The following is a 21,485-nucleotide window of genomic DNA, read 5'->3' as shown; positions in this document are numbered from 1 at the left end:
CCGCGAGCCCGCGCTGACGCTTCCCAGCGGCGCGCTCGACCCGCCCCCGGCTCCGCCCCCCCCCCCCCCCGCTCCCGGGCGTGCCCGCCCGCGCGTGGGGGGCCCGCCGCATCCACCCCTCCTCACACCGTAGCTTCTCGAGTGTGAGGCGTCCGGGCTCCTCACACCCCCGCGCGCGCGCGCCGCTCGCCCGGGACCAGCCGGCGCGGCTCCAGCGTCCCGGGCGGGAGTGCGCGTGCGCGCGGCCGCGGGGGGGGGCACCTCTCCCCTCTCCCTCCCTCCCTCCTCCTCCCCTCCCTCCGCGCCTCTATAACTTGGCGGGCAAGGAGGCGGCGCCCGCGGAGTCGGAGGGCGGGGAGCTCGGAGGAGGGCGCCGGGAGTTGTGGAGACTGTCGACCGGGAAGTCGCCCGCCGCGCTCGGCCGGCGCAGCCCGCTCGCGGGCTCTCTCGCTGCCGCCCTCCGTCTGCGCCGCGGGCCTCGGCGCCGCCGTGGGGCGGCTCGGGGTGCGCTCGCCCGCCCCGGCCCCGGCCGCTGCCGCGCGCGGGCGGGATGTGGCGCCTGGTGCCCCTGAAGCTGGGCCGCCTGTCCCGTGCACTGAAGCTGGCGGCTCTCGGCAGCCTGTTGGTGCTGATGCTGCTGCACTCGCCGTCGCTGCTCGCCTCCTGGCAGCGCAACGAGCTCGCCGACCGGCGCTTCCTGCAGCTCAATAAGTGCCCGGCGTGCTTTGGCACGAGCTGGTGCCGCCGCTTCCTCAACGGCCAGGTGGGCTTCGAGGCGTGGGGCCGCCTGCGCCTGCTGGACTTCCTCAACGTGAAGAACGTGTACTTCGCGCAGTACGGCGAGCCCCGCGAGGGCGGCCGCCGGCGCGTGGTGCTCAAGCGCCTGGGGTCGCAGCGCGAGCTGGCGCAGCTCGACCAGAGCATCTGCAAGCGGGCCACCGGCCGGCCGCGCTGCGACCTGCTCCAGGCCATGCCCCGCACCGAGTTCGCGCGCCTCAACGGGGACGTGCGGCTGCTCACGCCGGAGGCGGTGGAGGGCTGGTCGGACCTGGTGCACTGCCCCTCGCAGCGCCTGCTCGATCGCCTGGTGCGCCGCTACGCCGAGACCAAGGACTCGGGCAGCTTCCTGCTGCGCAACCTCAAGGACTCGGAGCGCATGCAGCTGCTGCTCACCCTGGCCTTCAACCCCGAGCCGCTGGTGCTACAGGTAGGCGCGGGCCTGGGGCCGTCCCCGCTCCCTGGGCGCCGGGCTCTTCAACGCCAGAGGGAGTGCGTCCCCAACTCTCCCCAAATGCCTCCCCGCGAGTTTCCTTCCGCCCTCCTGTTGGTTCCCGTTGGTCCCTGTCTGGATGCCAGGTCCAGTGCTGTCGCGAGCCCTTGTACCCTTCCCAGCCTCTTCCGAGTGCTTGGACATTACGGTCACCCTTCCCTTGCTGTCCTTTCTGGCTAGCCTAACTTTCCTGAGTCTGCCTCTGTTTTATTTCTTAGCTCATCTCCCTGTGACTACTCAGCTAGTTCTGGGGCCAGGTGGGGACGATGAGATCACAGGGTGGGATGGTGGTGAGTGAAGGGGGGCTAATCCGTGGCTCGGGCTTTGCGTGGAATTAGAAGCGGAGAGATGGGAAAAAGTTAGCGTTGGATTTGGGCTGGGAAGGCTGAAGGCCAGAATGGACATTTGCATCCTGATCTGGTGATCTGCTCTAGTCGTATGGTAATCCGGTTAAGGAAGAAATTAAAGTGTTTAGGTTAGAGCTAGGAGCGAGGAGAGGAGGTTCTGCTGGCCTCCCTCCAGCCCAACAGACCTATTTGCTCTCCTCTGACTTTATTTTGAAAATAAATGTGCCTTTCAGGATAGAATGGAATCCTTTTGCTGGTGGCTGCAAGAAGAAAAAAGATAAGAGAAAAATCCCGTTTATCTTTGGAGTAATTTGTGTTTCTACATACTCCACCCCCGCCAGCTAAAGTGCTGTGCCCTTGGGCAGTGATTGCAGAGGAGGGGTGTGATCCCTCTTGACTGCAGGAAAAGTTACCAGTTCTGTACTAGAGAAAGTGATTTTAAATTAACCACAAGTAATTGATTGTATAGTTCACACCCTTTCTCCGCTAAGAATGTCACTAATGGCTAGAGGGGTTTGGACCTTGTTTTTGTTGTTGATTAAACTATGAATAAGAATGTACTGTATTTACAGCTTTTTTTTTTTTTTTAAGTTTTCTACATCCATCTTAGTCGAGAGAAATCAGCCTTGATTAGGTCAGCCACGTAATCTTAACACGAATATTTGGTAAGATGAAGTTCTAATGTGAGTCTTAGTAAAATTTTAAGGTGCCGTTAGGATATAATGTGATGGGTCACTTTTAACGTTCAGATTGTGTGATAAATACTGTTTTATCTCTGATGGATAGTGAACAGTGTGTAAACTCGGTTAAATTTACCTTGGAGAGTTATTTTATTCATTAGTTTCCGGACTAGTGAGTCTCTAAAGGTTGAGTCCCTAAGTATAAGTATGATTACTTCCCCCCACGCCCCCCCCAAGCTATATTTGTATCAGTAAGGTTGGTCCCTGGACAAAGCTTAGCACTGAAGTCGATAGTCAGATTCTCTGGGGTCCCCAAATTTAGCACTGAACTTAAGGTATTTACAGTTCCTGCATTTAAAATACTGAATGCCTATTGAACAATCTTTATCAGGTTGATTCTGAGTAGAGATACATTAGGAACAACTAATATTAAGATTAGTATCTCAGAAACATTGTGTTTGCTTCTTTATAAACATAGGAGTCTGAACTTGAGAAACTTTGGTATGTAATCTCCACACAGCAAAGCGCCTCTTACAGGAAGCTTTTGTGTGCTGACAGTCTTGGCGTTTTCAGCTTGTTTTGCAGTTGAGATAGTCGAGCGTGCTTGTGTCTTGTGTCCTGACTAACTCTTCCCCACACTGCTTATTTTCATCTTTGTTGATGACGTGGCATTTTTCTCACTTTATTTGAAGCCTAATGACACAATTGCTCTGGGTGAATGATTTAGGTTACCAAGAGTACGGGGTAAATGTAGTATGTGAGAAAATGTGTACTAGATCGTGGCATCTTTAATTTAGACAGCCCAGCTCCCAGGGATAATACTGTTACCTACTTGGAAAAGACACATTTTAGAGTTTTTAACAGTGTGATAGTGGCTTTTCTGTTCTTTTTTCTTCCCCTGAGTAGATGGAGTTTGACCTAAGATCCTGGAGTAGCTGCTTCCCTTATAGAAACACTTGATCTTGGGTAGAGAGCTTGAAAATATGAATGGTGTGATTGAGAATTGTTGATGGCATAAATTAATAAGTGGGAAGTAGATCCACATTTGTACTCAAGAATACTTATATAGTAAATCAGATGATGATTTGCATTACTTCTTAGCTGTGCAGACGGTACATTTAGAACGTACAGTTTCTATAAAGCCAGCTGTCTTGATAGTTAAGATATTGGTGCTGATAGGAAAGTCACTCACAGCTACTGCTTTGCTGATGTGTACTTTTGCTTCATATAGTTTTAAAAAGTGTTTTTAAGGAGCTAGGGCTTTACAGCTTAAAGACAAATCACCTTTCAGTTTTTTTCCAGGAGAGGGAGCCACTTAACGAATTTTTGGAATGTTTGATGACAAACGAGATTTTGCTTATTGTCCAATTATTTCTGTTGTCCAAAATTTTAAGTGGGGGGGGGACCTTTTGAGCTTATGTTATCAAATTGTTCTTCACAAAAGTAACAATAATAATGGTTATAAGTTAATTACTTAAAAATCTTTGGTTTACAGTATTGAAAAAAATGAGAATACAGATTCATTTAACTCATTAGCTCTTCAGATTTTAAGAAACAGTGGGAAATGAAGTGCAAGGTGTTGTCTGTAAGATACACACACCTCTGTTAACTGTAGATTGTGCTGTCCCTGTTCCACTGTTCCTGCTGCCTACTGGTCTCACCGGTTAGTCTGGCTTCTAGGAAAGTTGTTCTGCAACAGACTAGACAGTCCTCAGGATCTCAATCATATCAGAAACCGTTCCCTTTACATTTTCACCCATCAAGAGGTATATTCTCATGCCTAGCAGGCCCTCGTCCTGTGGAGGGGCAGGAAAGTATTGAGAGGCTGTTTTGTTGGGTTTTGTATGTGTAATAACTATCTTGGATCATTAGAAATGGAAGAAAAACTGGAAGGTGTTCTGCTGGTAACTTTTCTGTTGGTATTTGTGCTTGCTGTCTGTTCTTGAACAGGGGGGAAGTCTGGGTGGGGAGTGTCTGGAGACGCTGAATCTCTGCCACGGTCTGTGACCCACCTAGGAGTCCTGGCAAGTGAAGAAAGCCCTTGGTTGTTTTAGGGGGAAGAGCCAAGAATTTGTTTAATTATATTATATTGGTAGAACTTTATTTGCCTTAAATTTTCTGAATCATGGTTTTAATAGGACTTAATTTTTATAGTATGCAATTATTATTGTTCAAGCTGTGGCTTTTAAGCTTTCCTTTTACTTGTAAAATGCAAAATATATACAGAGCATTTGTGTAGAGCTTGATGCATGGTAAACAGTGAATAAATGCTAGCATCAGGACAGAAAGGTGACTGTAATCACCTAGTGCGTTTGGTCAGCTGCCGGAAACATGGTTGGAGTGTGAATCTGACTGTGAACCGAACCTCAGCTATACTGATCTCATCCGTTCTGACAGAGCCATTGGAATTTGGTAGAGAACATTCAGTAGTGTTTTGGCCTTAGCAGCAGTCTGTGTTCAGGAGGATGTACTTCCAGGTGCCTTGTTGAAAATAACTTTTTGAAGTAGACAAAGAGGATAATTATCATTTAGATGAAAGTTAGGATAAGTTGACAAGCATTAATTTTTTATATGGTAACTTTCATTTCTCTTAAATGGGTCTGTTGAGTTAGGTCCTTTGATTCAGCTGTGTTGGGGGACTCTCAAATTCTTGATTTGAGAAATTCATTTTTCTTCCTTGCTGTTGTTTGTTTTCTAAGTTTAACTAATGGATTTAGCTAATCTCTTCTAAAAGAGGATTGGGAGACTGGGGTACTAGGTCTCTGCTAGGGTGTGTGCTTGAGGCCAGAGTGAATCATCTTTGAAGCTTTTCTTCCTATCTCTAAATTTTACACACTTGTAATCAGATTTCAAAACCAAGGCAAAAATCCTCTTAAGGAGCAGAAAACTACGGAACCTTGCATCTTGTTTAGCAGTTTCTAGAATGGATGTTTTCTACTTTGGAGATTTCAAGCAGTAGTCTGTGAAGCCCCCTTCAGTTTCTCCCTCTCTGATTTTAATAACTAGATTCCTACATTTAGGCTTCGAAACCCATTAGAGGTTGATGCTGTGTTTTCCTTTTGGTGCTCAGCTCCGTCTTCCAGCTTTAGCCCTCAGTGCTAGGCTTGCAGCTGTGCATCACAGGCCGTGCAGGGCAGAGGGAGCACTTTTTATCAAAGTTCCTAAGCTTTTGAATCTCACCTGTGTGCTTATTAAAATTGAGGCTTCATCAATATGTTTAACACTTGACCGAACTTCATGAAACTACAAATAAAAAAAAAAAAAAAACACAAACAATTTGATATACTTCAGGTCCAAAAATGAGGGAAGAATTTATTTAAGTTAGGAAAGCCAGTGAAACAGACATCCTTAAGGAAACATCACTTCATATTATTTCTACTGCATGGGCTTAGTCTGCGATCCTTACATTTGTTGCTGGGAATAGAGATCTTTTTGTCTTTGTTGGTGCTTACTCTGCTTGCTGTGGGTTGGTATTTCTGGTCTTGGGTGGCTGGTTAGTTTTCCCGGTGATTGTCAGCCTGGTTTTTGTTCAACTTTTCTACCTTGTAGCTGCTCTGACCTATGTTACTGTCATTGATTGCTTTTAAGTTTTCACAGAATGCCAACTGTACCTTCATTTCTGTACCTTCCATTCATCATCTGAATAGTAAACTAAAAATGGTCTTGAGAATGTAGAGACTTGGATTTCTTAGACACACAGTGAATTTTAAATGGTTGTGAAATAGCTTAAAGACTGGAAATGATGAGTCTAAGGTGGGGTGGATAGTTATCCATCCTAGTTATAAACCCTGCAAAGTTTTATTTTTGACCATAAACTCTTGATCTTCCTGTCCTACCTCCCAAGTCCTGAGATTACAGGCATGCGTCACCAAGCCTGGCCTTTGGAAAGTTTTAGGAGTTATATATTGAAGTCATTTATCCAATTTATAGGTTGCAAAGAGGAGTTATCTGTGCAATATTACAGAGCTTGTTAGAATTGCAGTCAAAATAATTGAATTTTGCTTGTTCATTTGGCAAATTGTCTTGTAAGGCATTTGCATTAAAAAGAGTTAGAGAGACTGCCCTGGGCCACAAGTAGAGCTAGCTTAGTGTTTAGGACACACACACACACACACACACACACACACACACACACACACACACACTCTTACCAGTTACAATCATTACACCATTATAAGCCCAGAAGTGAAAGTATATACACATCATATGTCTCATTTAGGGAGGGATACCTGGGTCCATCATAAAAGTAATATATGCCTTTTTTTCAGGGGAGGGGGCATAGAATATTGAAGGGTGTGGAATTTTGCCAGTATATAGGTAGATAGTGGGTGGTAGGAAGGTGGGGTCTATGTTGAAATTGTGCCCATTTATATTCTGTAATAACATGAAATTATTTGATGACACGGGACAAGTCACTCAAATGCTTCAGGCCCTGAGGTTTAATCAATAAAATGAGGATGTTAGTACTTACCAGACAGGATTGTTTTAAAGATGAAAGGAGACGGGACATTAAATTAATATGTGTAAAATATCTTTCATTTGTAAACATGTCATTAGATTACATTATTTGCAAGTTTTTTAGTTTTCAGACAGCTATAACACTTAAAAGATTATCTTTAGTACATTATGCTGATATATGTGTCAGATTACATAGTTTTTGCCTTGACAGATATTCATATACCACCTCCCTTCCATATATATGTGTGTGTGTATGTGTGTGTGTGTACTTCCTACATAGCTATTACTTCAGGCTCCAGTTTACTGGGAACAGTCATTTAAAAGGGGTGAGGGTGCGTGTTAGACATTTCTTCCATATGAGATAAGTGGAGTAGAATAACTATCATAAATACAAAATAAATCATTTATTTTTCTTGGTAAATCATTAATTATAACTTTATTCAGTACACTGACGTTGATGAACGATATAAAAGAGAACTTACATCTGAGTTCCTGTGGCATTACTGAGTACTGCCAGCAACTGTTCTATACACCCTTGGCTCACAGCAAGGATGACGGATCAGGATGCAGTTTGTACAGCTTCTGCTTTCTGGATCATTACGTTTGGGTAGTACACAAGAACAAGATAATTTTAAATTTTACATATGAAGAAGAGGACAAGGAAGATCTCTGGTGATAAGAAATCAGGGCCTCAAGTGGGATCTTGTGTGGGAGTGGGTACCCATTCGGGATGAGCTCAGAATTTATTTTCAAAGCAGCGGAGAATGAGAAGTAGTTTTAGAGAATGCATTTAAGGAAGAAGAGAGGGACAGTAACTTCTAAGACGTGCTGTTGGGTTAAGATGGGAAGGAAGGGAAGTGAGTAATCTCTGCGTCCATTATTAGACTCCATTGTAAGAAAGCACAGAGAAGAAATGGGCGGGGGAATTTGTTTCATCTTAAATTTAAGACAATCAGAATCCTAATCTCCATAAACTGGCACCAGACATTTATTTAATGGTGGGAGGAGACACTACTGTTGACAGATGTTTTACTGTCCTTAAGAAGGCCTGTGCTTTGGAACCAAGGAAGTCAGTACTGTAGCTAGAGTTTTCCTGCCTGGCCCACAGTCAGGACAAATTTCTCTCACCTGCCAGTCCCACAGCTGCTCAAACCCGACCAAGTAAACACAGAGACTTATATTGGTTACAAACTGTATGGCCGTGGCAGGCTTCTTGCTAACTGTTCTTACAGCTTAAATTAATCCATTTCCATTAATCTATACCTTGCCACATGGCTCGTGGCTTACCGGCATCTTCACATGCTGTTTGTCATCATGGCGGCTGGCAGTGTCTCTCTGACTCAGCCTTCCACTTCCCAGTTTTATTCTCCTCCTTGTCCCGCCTACACTTCCTGCCTAGCCAATGGCCAATCAGTGTTTTATTTATTGACTAATTAGCAACACATTTGCCATACAGAACATCCCACAGCACAGTACTGTGTATAATGAAAGTAAGATCGCATTCTTAGGTTATTGGATGGTAAAGAAACTTGTTCTTATTTCTTCTATTTTTTTTTTTTTTTTAAACTGGGAGCAAATGTTTTCATGTAGCATTTGTACTTACACATTCAAGTTAGAAATGTGGGTAATAGTTGCTGTTTGTGCAGTAGTAAGAAAGGATCTGTTGAGATTAGTTGCATCAAGCTTTGCCAAGTGAGTTTTGGGGGTAGATTTCTTTTTACAAGATGCTTATTTCTATTTAATTTAGATAGGTTTTTGTTGTTAATGTATTTGACATTGGTTTCCAGTTTTAGTTTTGCGTACAGCCATTTGACATGCTGTCCAGTGAATAAAACCACCTTGCTATTTTCAAAGCATTGGTTAGTGTTGGAATTTGAGGTGGGTGGAAAATGGCATTCAGAAAATGATTTCATAATAAATGAGATATATCTTGAGACTTAAAATATCTTGAGTTTGTTAGGTGTCTGCTGTATTTGTGGTAGATTTTTGGCCACTCTTTCCAAATATAAATTAAGAAGCTAAGATCTTAGAGAAACTCTAGCAAAAATTAGGTAACTATTGAATCATCTAGTAACTTTACTGTACCCCTCTAGACAGTTCAGAAAACTGTGAACATTAGTCTGTCACCAGCACAGCCCAGCTGACTAATCTGTATAAACAGCTGTTACAACATGCATTGCCACACTGGGATTTCATTCAGATTTGTGTTTTTTAAATAATTTTAAGATTGAAATTAAACCTTTACACATTTCTGTGCTATTTATAACATTTGCTTTCTTAAAATGTTCTTAAGTTTGAACCTTGTTTATTTTTTGTGTAGAAATGCTTGTTATACAAAAACTGATGGACCTTTAGATTGTATATTTTAATGGTTGGTAGGCTTTTTGAAGTTAGTTTATATTAGGAATTCCCTCTTTAAAAAAAAATTAATCCTGAATGGTAGCACCATTTCTTATGTGTTTATTTGATGTTTCTTGTGAACTGCAGTTATCTATCTTCCAATAGAATGCTATGAGCTCCTGAGTGATTATACAAATTGTATTCTTCTATGAAAAGATTTGGGTCAATCAAAATTTATTATATGAAACAAATTTTGGTTACATAGGAGAAAAAGACAGTAGAACACAAGTCTTTATAAGTTGACCTTATTTTAATCTGTGGTTTTGTTTTGTTTTGTTTTTTTCTTTTTTTGTTTTGTTTTGTTTTTTTTTTCTTTCTTTCTTTCTTTCTTTTTTTTGGTTTTTTGAGGCAGGGTTTCTCCATGTAGTTTTGGTGCCTGTCCTGGATCTCGCTCTGTAGACCAGGCTGGCCTCGAACTCACAGAGATCTGCCTGGCTGTGCTTCCTGAGTGCTGGGAGCGCCGCCCGGCTTATTTTAATCTTGTTAGTCTCAGGTCATTTGTAGCAAAATAGTAAGTCATTTGAGAGCTCTGTTCTCTTCCTCTGTAAAACTGGAATGATATATGTTCTGTTGTCTTCAGTCAAGCAGTCCAAGTTTAGCAAACTTTCTAAAGAACTGCTTCCCCAAATCCACATATTCATCATGAAATGTGCTTGTTTTCCTGACATGTTCTAAGACATCTATGAATGACACCTTCTAATCATGGCCAAGAACCACTCAATCCAATCCCTTCCTTCTGGAACCTTTTGGTTCATAATGGGATATACAAGTTTGTTAGCAAATTTTCTAAAATACATGGTAGTTTGAATATGTATAACACATCCATAAATACTAATATTATAAGACTTTAAAAACTGGTGACATGTACAAAACAAATTCCAAATGCTTCATTAACCTGTTACTACCAAAGTACAAAACAAATTCATTGTATTTTAATGTTCACTAGAAAGAAAGTGGGATTCAAATATGTTGAGTTGGTTATGTGAATTCTAAATCTAATTTATTCTTATTAATACAGTGTTAACTGGCCTAAAGTCCAAGGGTATTAAAAAAAAAAGCCAGGCCAGCTATAGTTCTTTTTGCAATAGCCAAGATAGATTCAAGGCATATTGCTACCCATTTTCAATCCAATATTCCATGGTTTAAGAATTTTCTCAGATTTTATAAAGGTAACTTCATATGCTACTAACGCATAATGGCATTCCACAAGCACATATTATGATACAAAATAACTTCACATTATTTCCATTACATGATCTCTATTTAGGCCAAGCCCAAGTGTGCTATTAGACAGACTATAGGTGTGGTAAGTACATCCCAGGCTTATGTTAAACATAGGAAACTGTGTTCTTAGTGAAAAGAATTGCCCATGAAGCTGTAGCAAATGATTGAGAGAAGTAGCTTGACTGTTGGAGTCTGGAGTGGGAGGAGGAAGGATTATGTTCAGGTATTGAGAGGTAGAGGTTGAGGTGGACAGTTGAGTCTACCTTTATCATTTCAAACCCATTATTACATGCTGTGCAGTATTTTTTGTATTAGTGTAGAAATTTTGTTGAAGACTGTATGTTACAGAAAGTGTAATACCTCTGAATTTTCTTGTCTTTTTCCACAATCTTGACATGCAAGTTGTATATGAGCTCCATGAGCTTTTTTGTTGTTGTGTTTTTGTTTTTTTTTTTGTATAGTGGAAGATGACCTTAGTAAATTTCTGGCTTTTAGACAGTGTCAGTGTGTCCATTGTTGTTATTGACATGACTTGAATTTTGTGGCAGTCAAATAGCTTATGGTTTTATTGCCCAAGAATAAACAAAATGCCTAAACATGATAATTTGTATTGCATTTCAAGATCAAAATACTTTATTTTTCAAGTTAATAGAAGGCATTTATAATATTTACATCTTAGCAGTTAACCGTGCTTCGATGCTTAGATTAGTTCTTTCAATTAAGCTCTGTCTGTCTCTGTGGATCTCAATCTTTTCCAGGGCCTTACATAATGTACGAGTGTTCTATTACAGCCCTACATGCTACATAAAAGTAATTTTTATGTTTACATTAGTGTTATATAGTTGTCTTTGTGCTGCCACTAACTTAATTTTTGAAACACACTAACGGAAAAGCAAACATGCAGATTTACAGCTGTTTTGTACCTTTTTGTGGTCTTTATTTTTATAACATCGGTCTCTATGTTTTATACATGCATTAATACCTTACCAACATTTAGAAACAGTTGAGAGCCCCTCCTAGATCTGCAGTTGATACTGCTCTGAGTCTGAAGTTCCTTTCCTTTGCTTGAGAAGCGTTTTCATGTTTTTTTTCAGTTGTAAAAAATTCAATAAAATAATTGCATATTTCAGATTAAGTGAAGTACTCTCATTCTAGACAATTTGAATATATGGTTTTCAAATTTTTGGTTTAAGTCAGGAAATCTAGGCCTCCATAGTAAGCTTCTTAATCTAGGTTACTGTGCTGTATACCCATAGGAGTTTGCTAATCAGAAGAAAAAAAACCTCATTTTTATATTACTTTATATTTAACAAATCCAAGTTCTAATAAATTAAAAATGTCTCTCAAATTCTGCTTGGTGATGGTATTTTGCTTGTAAGCCAGAATTGTTTTAAATGGAATTATACAAATATCTTGGCTTCCAACCCTGAGCCTTTTTTTTTTTTTGTACCGCAGTGTGTTTAATAAAAATTAGTTCTCATTAATGAAGAGTATTTTGACTATACAATGAAAAAATACTGTCTTATGAGCAAATGGTGTAACTTCACTGATTAAAGTTCTTCCAAAAGATTAGGTAGCAAACTACATGAAAGAATTGTGGTGCTCTTCTTAAAATGAGGCATAAGATTTCAGTTAAAGATTGTCAGAAATCACTATGCTAATACAAAAGTTGTTCAGTGTGACATTTGTTCATATATTTTACCCTTCCCTATGAGGGGCGCGGGTAATGAAGTGTACATTTGACTGTTGTTTGCCAGTTGGAAAGGCTCCAAAAACAAGGAGGCATTTGTACATGTGCAGATGTTGGCTGGGATCCCTTTTCTCTTGTTGTCAAAGACCATTTTATTTTCACAAAGATATGCTTGTGTCTGTTCTACAATATGGCGCGTGAATAATACAGTGTATGGAGGTAGTTTTGTTTTACTTTTTACATGACAAAATAATGTAATTCCACATTCTTACATAATTTTTAGTGTTCCATTTTCATGTCAAGATCTTTATGCATTCACACTTCTGAGAAATAGCTAAGTCTGTTGTAGTCCTTTGTCTAACAAAATGTCAAGGTTATGGGGTATTTTAAATTGTGAGCAAAGTTGAAATGTGTGTGATTTGTGAACAGTTTTGCACTAAAATTTCACATGAGCAAGCAGTCACTTTTTCTTAGTGCCCAAAATAAAAATAAAAAAAGAACCAAAACATTGTTAAGGATTAAAAACATGTTTAACTCTAATTTCTAAGGGCTAAGTAGTTGTTGACTGTTCCCACAGTGAATCCATTAACTTACTATATTTAAGATCCACGGTATCTTTTCATGTAATTAGTATTTTGTCATAAAATATTTAAATTTAAAAGTAAAAGTTGTATATGCAAAGTATGATTGCTGTCTATTTATAGACAGGGGCATAAGTGAGAACTGGGAATTACAGGTGAGGTTTCATTCTAAAGATGTTTCTTGTTCTAGCATAAGGATTTTAAAGTACAAATAGTCTGTTTGGACAATTAAAGATTTAGGCAAAATTATCATCACTTTTTTTTTTTTTTGAACAAGGAGGGCCACATCTCTGACTCTTTAAACGTACGTACATTATTCAGGTTTCAGTAATAGAAATGGGCTGCTGCGTTTTCTCTGGGATGCTGTAAGGTTGTAGTTACTGTCTCCTGGCTTACCTTCACTCTCCTTCAGTGCTGGTGTGAGTATAATCTCATAATTTTTTTTTCCAGCTAAGAAGTACAAGAATGACACAAACCTGACCTAGTAGTAATTCTACATGTGAAACTTATAAAAACTCTTAGCATGTTTTTTTTTTTTTTTTTTTTCCCTCCAATAGTCATTTCTGTAGTGGCACATTTTAGCAGTAGAAAGTATCTTCAGTGGGACTGGGAGTGTTGCTCAGTGGTAGAGTGTCTGGCATGCACAGGGCCCTGAGCTAGATTCCCACCCAGAATGGGATCATGGGCAGATCTAGTTGATAATTAAGTTGAAAATGACTTATTTATGGTTATAAAGGCATTACTTTTGATTTGGAACTAGAATCTTCCCAGTAGTTAAAAAGCCCATTAGAAAATCTCACTAATGTGAAAAAGTAATTTGGAGGCTGGGGCAAGGGGGGAAGGGAAACAAGATTAATACAAGACCATAGATGCTTAGGATGGAGGTTGTGTTAACCAAGATCAGTTTATTCTTTCCCATCTTGGCTATTGTTAAAAGTCCAAGAATCCTCCCCAACATTCTCTTGACTGCTTCTGAATTGGTTAAGCCTCTAGGACTGTACAAACTTTAGTAACTAACACCATACAATTTGTTCAGTGTCTGGTCTTCTAAAATAAAAGCCTGTGGCTAAACAGAGCCTCTATAGTTCACCCTTATTGCCCAACAGCACAGTGCCCAATCAGGTAAATAATTACTGGTTAGTGTATTTTTCAAGACTGTCCATTCAAAAGAAACCATTGATTGCTTTTACGTATAGAATAAAAAGATACAGAAAAATATAAATATTTTTAGAGTTGGTAATAAAGACAGTGTTTCTTGCCTTATATTCCAAGATACTGAAAAGTAATACTTGTCACAGATTTCAAATAAAAAATTTTCCACACTTTTTTTTGGGGTCCATAGTAATGGTATGAGTTAGGAGGGAAAATGAAGCTTATACTGAGAACTGTACCTAGTAGGAATCTACTGAGAGCATCTGGGGAGAGGCTAAGGTAACTTCATCAGACTGTCTTATAATATTAAGATAATTCTCTTGTAGAGTTTTCCATCTGATGAAGGTTGGCCATTTGCAAAATATCTTGGAGCTTGTGGAAGAATGGTTGCTGTAAATTATGTTGGAGAAGAACTGTGGAGTTACTTTAATGCACCATGGGAGAAAAGAGTTGACCTTGCTTGGCAGTTAATGGAAATAGCAGAGCAGCTTACAAACAATGACTTTGAATTTGCACTCTACCTCCTGGACGTCAGCTTTGACAATTTTGCAGTTGGTCCTCGAGATGGGAAGGTAATCATTGTGGATGCTGAAAACGTTTTAGTTGCTGACAAAAGACTAATTAGACAAAGTAAGTATTTAATTTTCATATTTGTCTTTTGTACATTTCTGTGTTTAAATGTTATATTCATAATAAAAACTTAAGTTTCTTCTTAAGATGACAACCTTGTGTCTTTTTAAAAATTTTTGTATAACCAGGATCAACAAATATTTGTTATACTTCTAATTAAATTTTCTCCATATTTAGTAAAATCCCATGCTTAAATGAATACACGCTCCCCTCCCCACCCTCTTGTGGAGTCTGTGGAGGTATGTGTACATGTATGCACATCGTTTGCATACTGTGTTCTATGGTTTAGGACACAGCTTCTTAAACTGGGTCACAACCTCAAAGGGGTTGCATAATCAAATGTAGGGGTTGTGAAAAAAATGTAGCAATAGTCAAAGGATTTTAAGTTGTGCAAGAAGCAAAAATTAATTCAAAATCAAGTACATAATGAATCTGAGATATTTATACCAGAGAGTGCTTGTGTTGTGTCATGTAACTTCACTGCAGCCTCGATTCTGAACAGTGTGTGTGCTGTGCAAATCACAGGACATACTATCATACCACACAGTGCCAGTCTTTGCTACCTAGAATACCTTGTTGCATACTGGAGACTATTATGTCTTATGAATTGCAAACAATTCATATAAAATATAGAAATGTTGGACTACAGAAAACTTGCTGTTTTCCTACAATTGTTCCTTGGCATATAAATATCAAATTAGTATATTTTTATATTGTATTATGTTAGAATATTTGATATTAAAAATGACTGAATTGCTGGCTTAAGTTTTCATTAAAAAATCAGTTTTGGTTTGGGATTAGGAGAGATTGCTAGCAGTTTCTGAAATGACTCGAAACATAATTCTGCCATTTTCTAGTGTGTATTTATACACAGTGGCATTCCCAGTATTGACTGTTATTACAAATTCAAAATATCCATCAGTTCTGGAAAATATTGAAATGCTATGTGCTCTGCAATATTAGATACAATATTAGATACTCAACTGAGAGCTAATTTTTACATTAAAAATAAACACACATTCATCTCATTAATAGGAAATTTTTCTTTCTTTAATAAATGGTGCAACTGTAATAATTGTTTTAGAATAATTTCTTATGTTTTTTTTAATCAGTAAATGTTTGGTTTCTATTCCTATACATTCAGAGTTGTATAAACACTTCTTGAGCAAAAGGAGGTTATGTATGGAAAAAGTTGCAAGGCCTTGTTTAATGCAAAAGGAAGTTTATGCTGTTACAGCTCATCAAAGTGTCAGCTTTAGTGGAGGCTTCATTTCTCTGCAGGGCCTTACAGGAATGTTGTGTTTTTTTCTTTTCTGGGGTTCTCATAGTGATGGTTTTGTCTTATTTTTAACTTGGATGGTGTCTAGCACTGCAGGTCTGGTCTCAGTCTAATGTTATGATTATTGTATCTCAGTCCATTTGTTTGTGAGCTCTCTGTGTAATTGGTAGGTAATCTATAGGAAATGTTTTGAAATTCAAATACCATAGTAATTTCAACATGTGAAGGATAAATAAAGCCTATATTCTAGAAGTAATTTGACTAGAAAAAGAAATGTTAGGTAAGTCATGCTTTCACCTGAATCCTAACACTCAAGCAGGTAGCTTAGTAGCATCACAAGATTGAGGCCAGCTTAGAGTACATACTGAGTTAGAGGCCATCCTGGGCTACAGTGAGATCTTATCTCAACCAAAAAAAAAAAAAAAAAAAACCAAGAATTGTTGGAGAATCTTAACTTTCTTAGTTTACCTCAACTCCTGACATAAGGGATATGAGTAACTTTAGGTTACCTTCAGAATTGCCAAGTTGTGCTACCTGGCCCCTGTGGCTGACCTGTATCTTCTGTGATCATTACAGTCCTGCTTAGTGCTTTCTTTTTTAACCCCCTGTTCAGATTCTGTACTCATCAAGCTCTTTTCTGATGATCTCTTAGTCATGGATCCTTCCACAGGGAGTGAATACCCTACTGGAGGGTCCTGCTCCCCTCTTCCTCTCCATATAGTTGTGACTATTGTAGGATTGTATGTCATGCTGTCTGTTTTTAAAAAGTTGTAGTCTGCAGGGCGGTGGTGGTGCACACCTTTAATCCCAGCACTCAGGAGGCAGAGGCATGTGGATCTCTGTAAATTCAAGGCCAGCCTGGTCTATAGAGTGAGGTCTGGGACAGCCAGGGACACATGGAGAAACCCTGTCTTAAAAAAACCAAAAAAAAAAAAAAAAGTTGTATCCTGCTTTCTCCTAGCTAATGACAACAGCTTTCCCTGGCTCAAGTGGTTCTGACGACCTCTTAGTGTTCTGGTAGAATCCAGATTTCTTACAGGGCACAGGCTGTGTGACTTGGTCCTGCTATGCTTCATTTTAGTATCTGTCCATTATCCTTGATGCCTCAGGAATAATAAATAGCCTTTTGTTTTCCTAGATGAATCTTTTGCTTTTGGGCTTTCCTGAGTGCAGTTTCTCTGCATAAGGAGCCTCATCTCTGTTTTGCACACACTAGTTACTTGCTCTTTAAGCCTCGACTTCACCAAGCATATGCTTGCTTTTGTGTTCTTGTATACGTGTTAGTCTTCTGAATTTAAACCCAGGAGTTCAAATCTAGTTCCATTCACATAAAAGACAGGTGCACCTGAATGCCTTACAGCTATTTTATATTATAAAATATTTACACCATTATGCTACTATTACCTATCCTGCCATCCAGGTAGAACCTTGAACTTTGCTCACTAAGTCTTAATTTTTGTCTCAGATATTTATTAGATTTGGCTTTTCTTTCTGGACTTTCTTTAGTTGTTGTGGTAACTTGTTAAAGTTACATTTATTTGTGTGTTTGTGGGTGTATATATGTGGGTGTGGGCATGCCATGGTGTATGTGTGGAGACAGAGGACTTGTGAGAATCTCTTGTCTCCTTCCATCATATGGGTCATCAGGCTTACCTTTATCTGCTCAGCCATCTCACAGGCCTGCTATGATCATCCTTGTCCCTCCTGTCTGTAGAAAGTTACCTTTCTGAGCAGCATATGATCATGCAAGTTACACCTTGTTTATTTTAGCTTCACTTGTATCTGTTTCCTGGTACCTCTCTCACATTCTAGCTACAGTTCTGTTCCCTCAGCCAGGTGGACCAGTGTTCCTATGTTCATCCCTTTGCAGATACTGTGCTGTGGTCTGCAATGCTGTTTTCTCTCATTTCTTGATTTGTTGTCTTTATAGTTCTTATGTAGCCTTCTGATGCTCCAGGCAGAAATCTAGATCTCTCCAGTCTTGTAGCATTAGGTGATGCTTTATGATCCTTTTTATGTTAGAGAAAATCCTAGATGAACCTGAAAAATGGTAGGGGCCTTGTTTGATCCTTCTATCTGAGATGTGAACAAATGACATTTTGTGAATTAATATGTAAATTTTATGAGTTTTATGAATTAATATATTAATTAAATTTGCCAAATAGTTTATGTATAAAAGTATACAATAAATGTATGGTAATAGGATGTTCTATTTAGAGAACAGTAAGAAGTTGATTTTCAAATAAACTTTTCTGATTTTTCTTTCACAGATAAGCCTGAGAACTGGGACGTATGGTATGAAAGCAAGTTTGACGACTGTGACAAGGAGGCTTGCTTATCATTTTCAAAAGAAATTCTTTGTGCTCGTGTCACTGTGGACCACAATTACTATGCTGTTTGTCAGAACCTCTTGTCTAGACATGCCACCTGGCGTGGCACTTCTGGAGGACTCCTTCATGATCCACCAAGTGAAATTGCCAAAGATGGCCGACTGGAGGCCTTGCTGGATGAGTGTGCCAACCCCAAGAAGCGCTATGGCCGATTCCAGGCTGCAAAAGAACTGCGCGGATATCTAGCACAATTAAGTCACAACGCGAGGTAGTAGATGGTGATCTTTTCTTTTCCTTTGCTGAATAGCACTGGCAAAACTAAACCACCAAAAAACTGCCTAGAACAAAACAAAATGTGGAAGTATTACATCAGAGGATGATGAACTTGTTCTGATAGATCTTACATTAACATCCATCAAGATAAGACATTACTGTACATCAAAGTTCACACGATGCTTCTGAGAGTCTGTTCTTCACTTTGGAGACTTGAGATACCATTGACTGCTTTCCCCCTTCCCATACCTGAGTGGATTAATGATATTGTTACACTATTGGAAAGGAGTCTGATAGTTACATGGCTTGTGTATCAAAGGGTACTTGGTACTTAGTTTGCATTTCTATCATGATTTTGTGAATCTCTTGCATTTACTTTGAATGTCAAGTTAGATCGGCCTGTTTTATAGGCCACCTTTTCCTTCTGATGTGTAAAATTATTTTCCATTTTTTTTTTTAAGTTTTACACACCCAGGTTACTATAGGTGTTTGCTTAAATTTTAATATAAGTAGTTTTCATTCAGTGCTATGCGATACATACTTTACTGTTAGAGCAGGACTCCCAGGTTTACTATTTTTACAGAGATCTTAGTATTTCGTTATGTAAATAATTTACCTCCCTTCAGCCTTCTGTGCTTCATTGCATGATATCATTTCAGGTTATTTAAGAGTTTAATCCCTCAATGCCAGTAATTATAAGTATACACTGAACATGACGTTCAACATATGCTACAAAATGTCACTGCGTCCTTTGCGAAAAGGCTTTAAGAAGAATACACTAGCAGTCTACACTTTGATAACATTGAAGAAACAATAAAATTCAATGTTTTTAAACGCTAACTAGTCCAAGATAGTAATGCATATGCCAAAGAAATATTAGACACATTCCATGTTTAGAACTGAAAATAGAATTGGTCAATTCTTAGCCCACTTCAGTATTTTAGCTGTCACTTTTAAATTAAGATCTACCTGTTCCTATAATGTTGACAGTTGAGCTACTGCTTTAAGAAAATATATAACTTAAAGATCTTGTACCATTTTATTCATTGGTAGGTTTCTCAAAATGAACACAGTAATCATTGTTAGAATTTAATTAGGCATCAGAACCTTTTACTTATTGATATATTCATAATTTTTACTGTAAAGCTTGTCTGCCCACTGTGACCTTCTTTACCCAATTGCTAAATATCAGAACATCAAACTTAAATATATTAGTAGAAAGATTAACAAATAATGTGTAAAATTTTTGTCTATTTAAAAACTGTTCTATGTAAAAGTTGACTCTCAGTAGCACAGGCAATACTTTTCTGTTTGAAGTTGTTGCATTGGTTTGCAGTAGTTTCGGGTAGTGTGCAGTAGTGGGTTCTGGATTGACTTACTGAAATCAGAAAGTGATTAAAACATGCACAACCAAAGCCAAGCTTGTCCTTTTCATTCATTCAGCAACTATTTATTGATCATCCATTCTGTACTAGGTGCGTTCGTAGCTGCTATACACCCATCTGAACATGACGTGGTCAAGTAACTTATCAAATATATTAGCATAAGTACTTCTTAAGTTGATTCATTATTTAGGGTGACACTTTTCATGTTATTTGATTATTGTGATGGAAATTCTCTTTCTACCATCTTAAATTAGTTTCTTATCCCAAAGTGAAGGAAGTCGGCAATAAAGTTAATCCAAGTTTAAAAATGGGAAGGCCAAGGGTAAGAGATCTCCATTATAACAGATCGCATTGTATTACTTCTTATACATCAGTATATTGCATAGCTCTCAATGAAACATTCAAGATTTTGCTAATCTAACTTTTTAATCTAACTTCGAAAAATTTTTGAGAGTAAGAAAAATCAACACTCCTTTGCTTCTTCCTTAGAGCTACACTAAAATATACAATTTCAAAACAACACCATTATATTTTCTACATATTCATAACATGGAGGCTAGAACTCACAGGAGCTGTCTGTGGGTCCACAGCTTCCTACTTTTGGTGAGTGATTGTGGTTGTGATTACAGAGCAGGAAGTGATGAAGCACTCCTGGGAGTGATGGCTACTTCAGGTATAACCACCATGAGAGATTATGTGGAATTTCTTTTCTCTTTGGAGAAGGCTGAGAAGATAGTACAAGAATTAGGAATTTTAAATTACAGGGAAAAAATATGTATGTGAAAAGCAATAAATATTTTGTTCTCTTTGCTATCAAGATGTTCACATTCAGATATTTATTATACAGCAGCAATTTATATTTTTAATCATTGCCCATTAATAGACGCGGTAAAATATTTTTGAATCAAACATTTGGGGTTTGTATGTGCATTTAAATTGTCTTTTGTACTGTACGTTACTGTTTAATTTGAATATTTTATCAGAACTGTCTCCCTGTGCCTTTATAAAATATAAAGTTGTCTCTGCAACTTTTAATGATCTTAATAAAGAATACTTTAAGAACCATACTTTGCAGACTCTGTCTTCAACTATTCAAGTTTTTCTTGAATAAGAAAAAATTATTCCTGTCCCAACACATGCACTTTTGTTACAGTCTTTGGAAATTGTCTTGATTGGGTGTAAGCCGAGCTCAAAATGTATGTTTTCTTTTTCTGTAATAGTGACCCTTTAAAACCTACTACTAAGAACTGGAAAAAAAGCAGCTTAGGAATTTTCAAATGTCCACAAGAGAATTGCATAATGTTCATAGCTAGTATACTCCTCCTTCCAAAGTTATCAACATTACCAAACTTCTTTCATCTTTATCAAAATCTGCTTCCCCCAGCTCATTTTGAAGCAAATTTAGCTGTGCTGTTTTATTCAGGAGTACACATTAAGTGTGTTATCTTCCAACAAAGCCACAGTGTAATCAATCAAAAATGAACAGTAATGCCTCAGTGTTGCCAAAGCAGGAAGTTTTTTTTTTTAAAAAAAACCCTTCTACTACAAGAATTCTGAACCACAGGCTGAATAGATGGAGCGACTTCACGACCAAGGGAGATGGTAACCAAGGTGGATTGAGACATATTCAATATGTAAATCTCTGAATTCAAGTGATACTGAAAACAGCAGCCCAAATCACCAAATCAATTGTGCCACATTTGAGAGGATATTGAAGAGTTACTGGGAACACTGGTGAATAGAATAAAAAGAAGCTTCCTGCTTTATCTCTGGAAAAATCAAATGA

The 21,485-nt window shown here is 38.9% G+C and overlaps 1 protein-coding gene across 1 annotated transcript; it reads left to right on the top strand.

Annotated features, from left to right (window-relative positions):
• Window positions 1-487: 487 nt before the first annotated feature.
• On the top strand, window positions 488-20,766 carry Dipk2a (divergent protein kinase domain 2A). Its single transcript, XM_052716907.1, has 3 exons — window positions 488-1,207; window positions 14,129-14,432; window positions 17,982-20,766. The coding sequence occupies exons 1-3, from the start codon at window positions 551-553 to the stop codon at window positions 18,311-18,313; spliced, it is 1,293 nt and encodes a 430-aa protein (XP_052572867.1). The 5' UTR covers window positions 488-550; the 3' UTR covers window positions 18,314-20,766.
• Window positions 20,767-21,485: the final 719 nt, after the last annotated feature.

The sequence above is a fragment of the Peromyscus californicus genome, unplaced genomic scaffold (genome assembly GCF_007827085.1).
Source record: "Peromyscus californicus insignis strain IS unplaced genomic scaffold, ASM782708v3 Scaffold_11__1_contigs__length_118956290, whole genome shotgun sequence".
Classification (NCBI taxonomy): Eukaryota; Metazoa; Chordata; class Mammalia; order Rodentia; family Cricetidae; genus Peromyscus; species Peromyscus californicus.
This window is presented reverse-complemented; position numbering and strand designations above follow the sequence as displayed.

What these genes read in the sequence shown, in the direction of transcription:
- Dipk2a (XM_052716907.1), top strand. Translation starts at nt 551, where the DNA reads ATGTGGCGCCTGGTGCCCCTGAAGCTGGGCCGCCTGTCCCGTGCACTG. An exon ending in CCGAGCCGCTGGTGCTACAG is followed by an intron (nt 1,208 to 14,128) that starts GTAGGCGCGGGC and finishes ATTCTCTTGTAG; the next exon opens with AGTTTTCCATCTGATGAAGG. An exon ending in CAAAAGACTAATTAGACAAA is followed by an intron (nt 14,433 to 17,981) that starts GTAAGTATTTAA and finishes TTTCTTTCACAG; the next exon opens with ATAAGCCTGAGAACTGGGAC.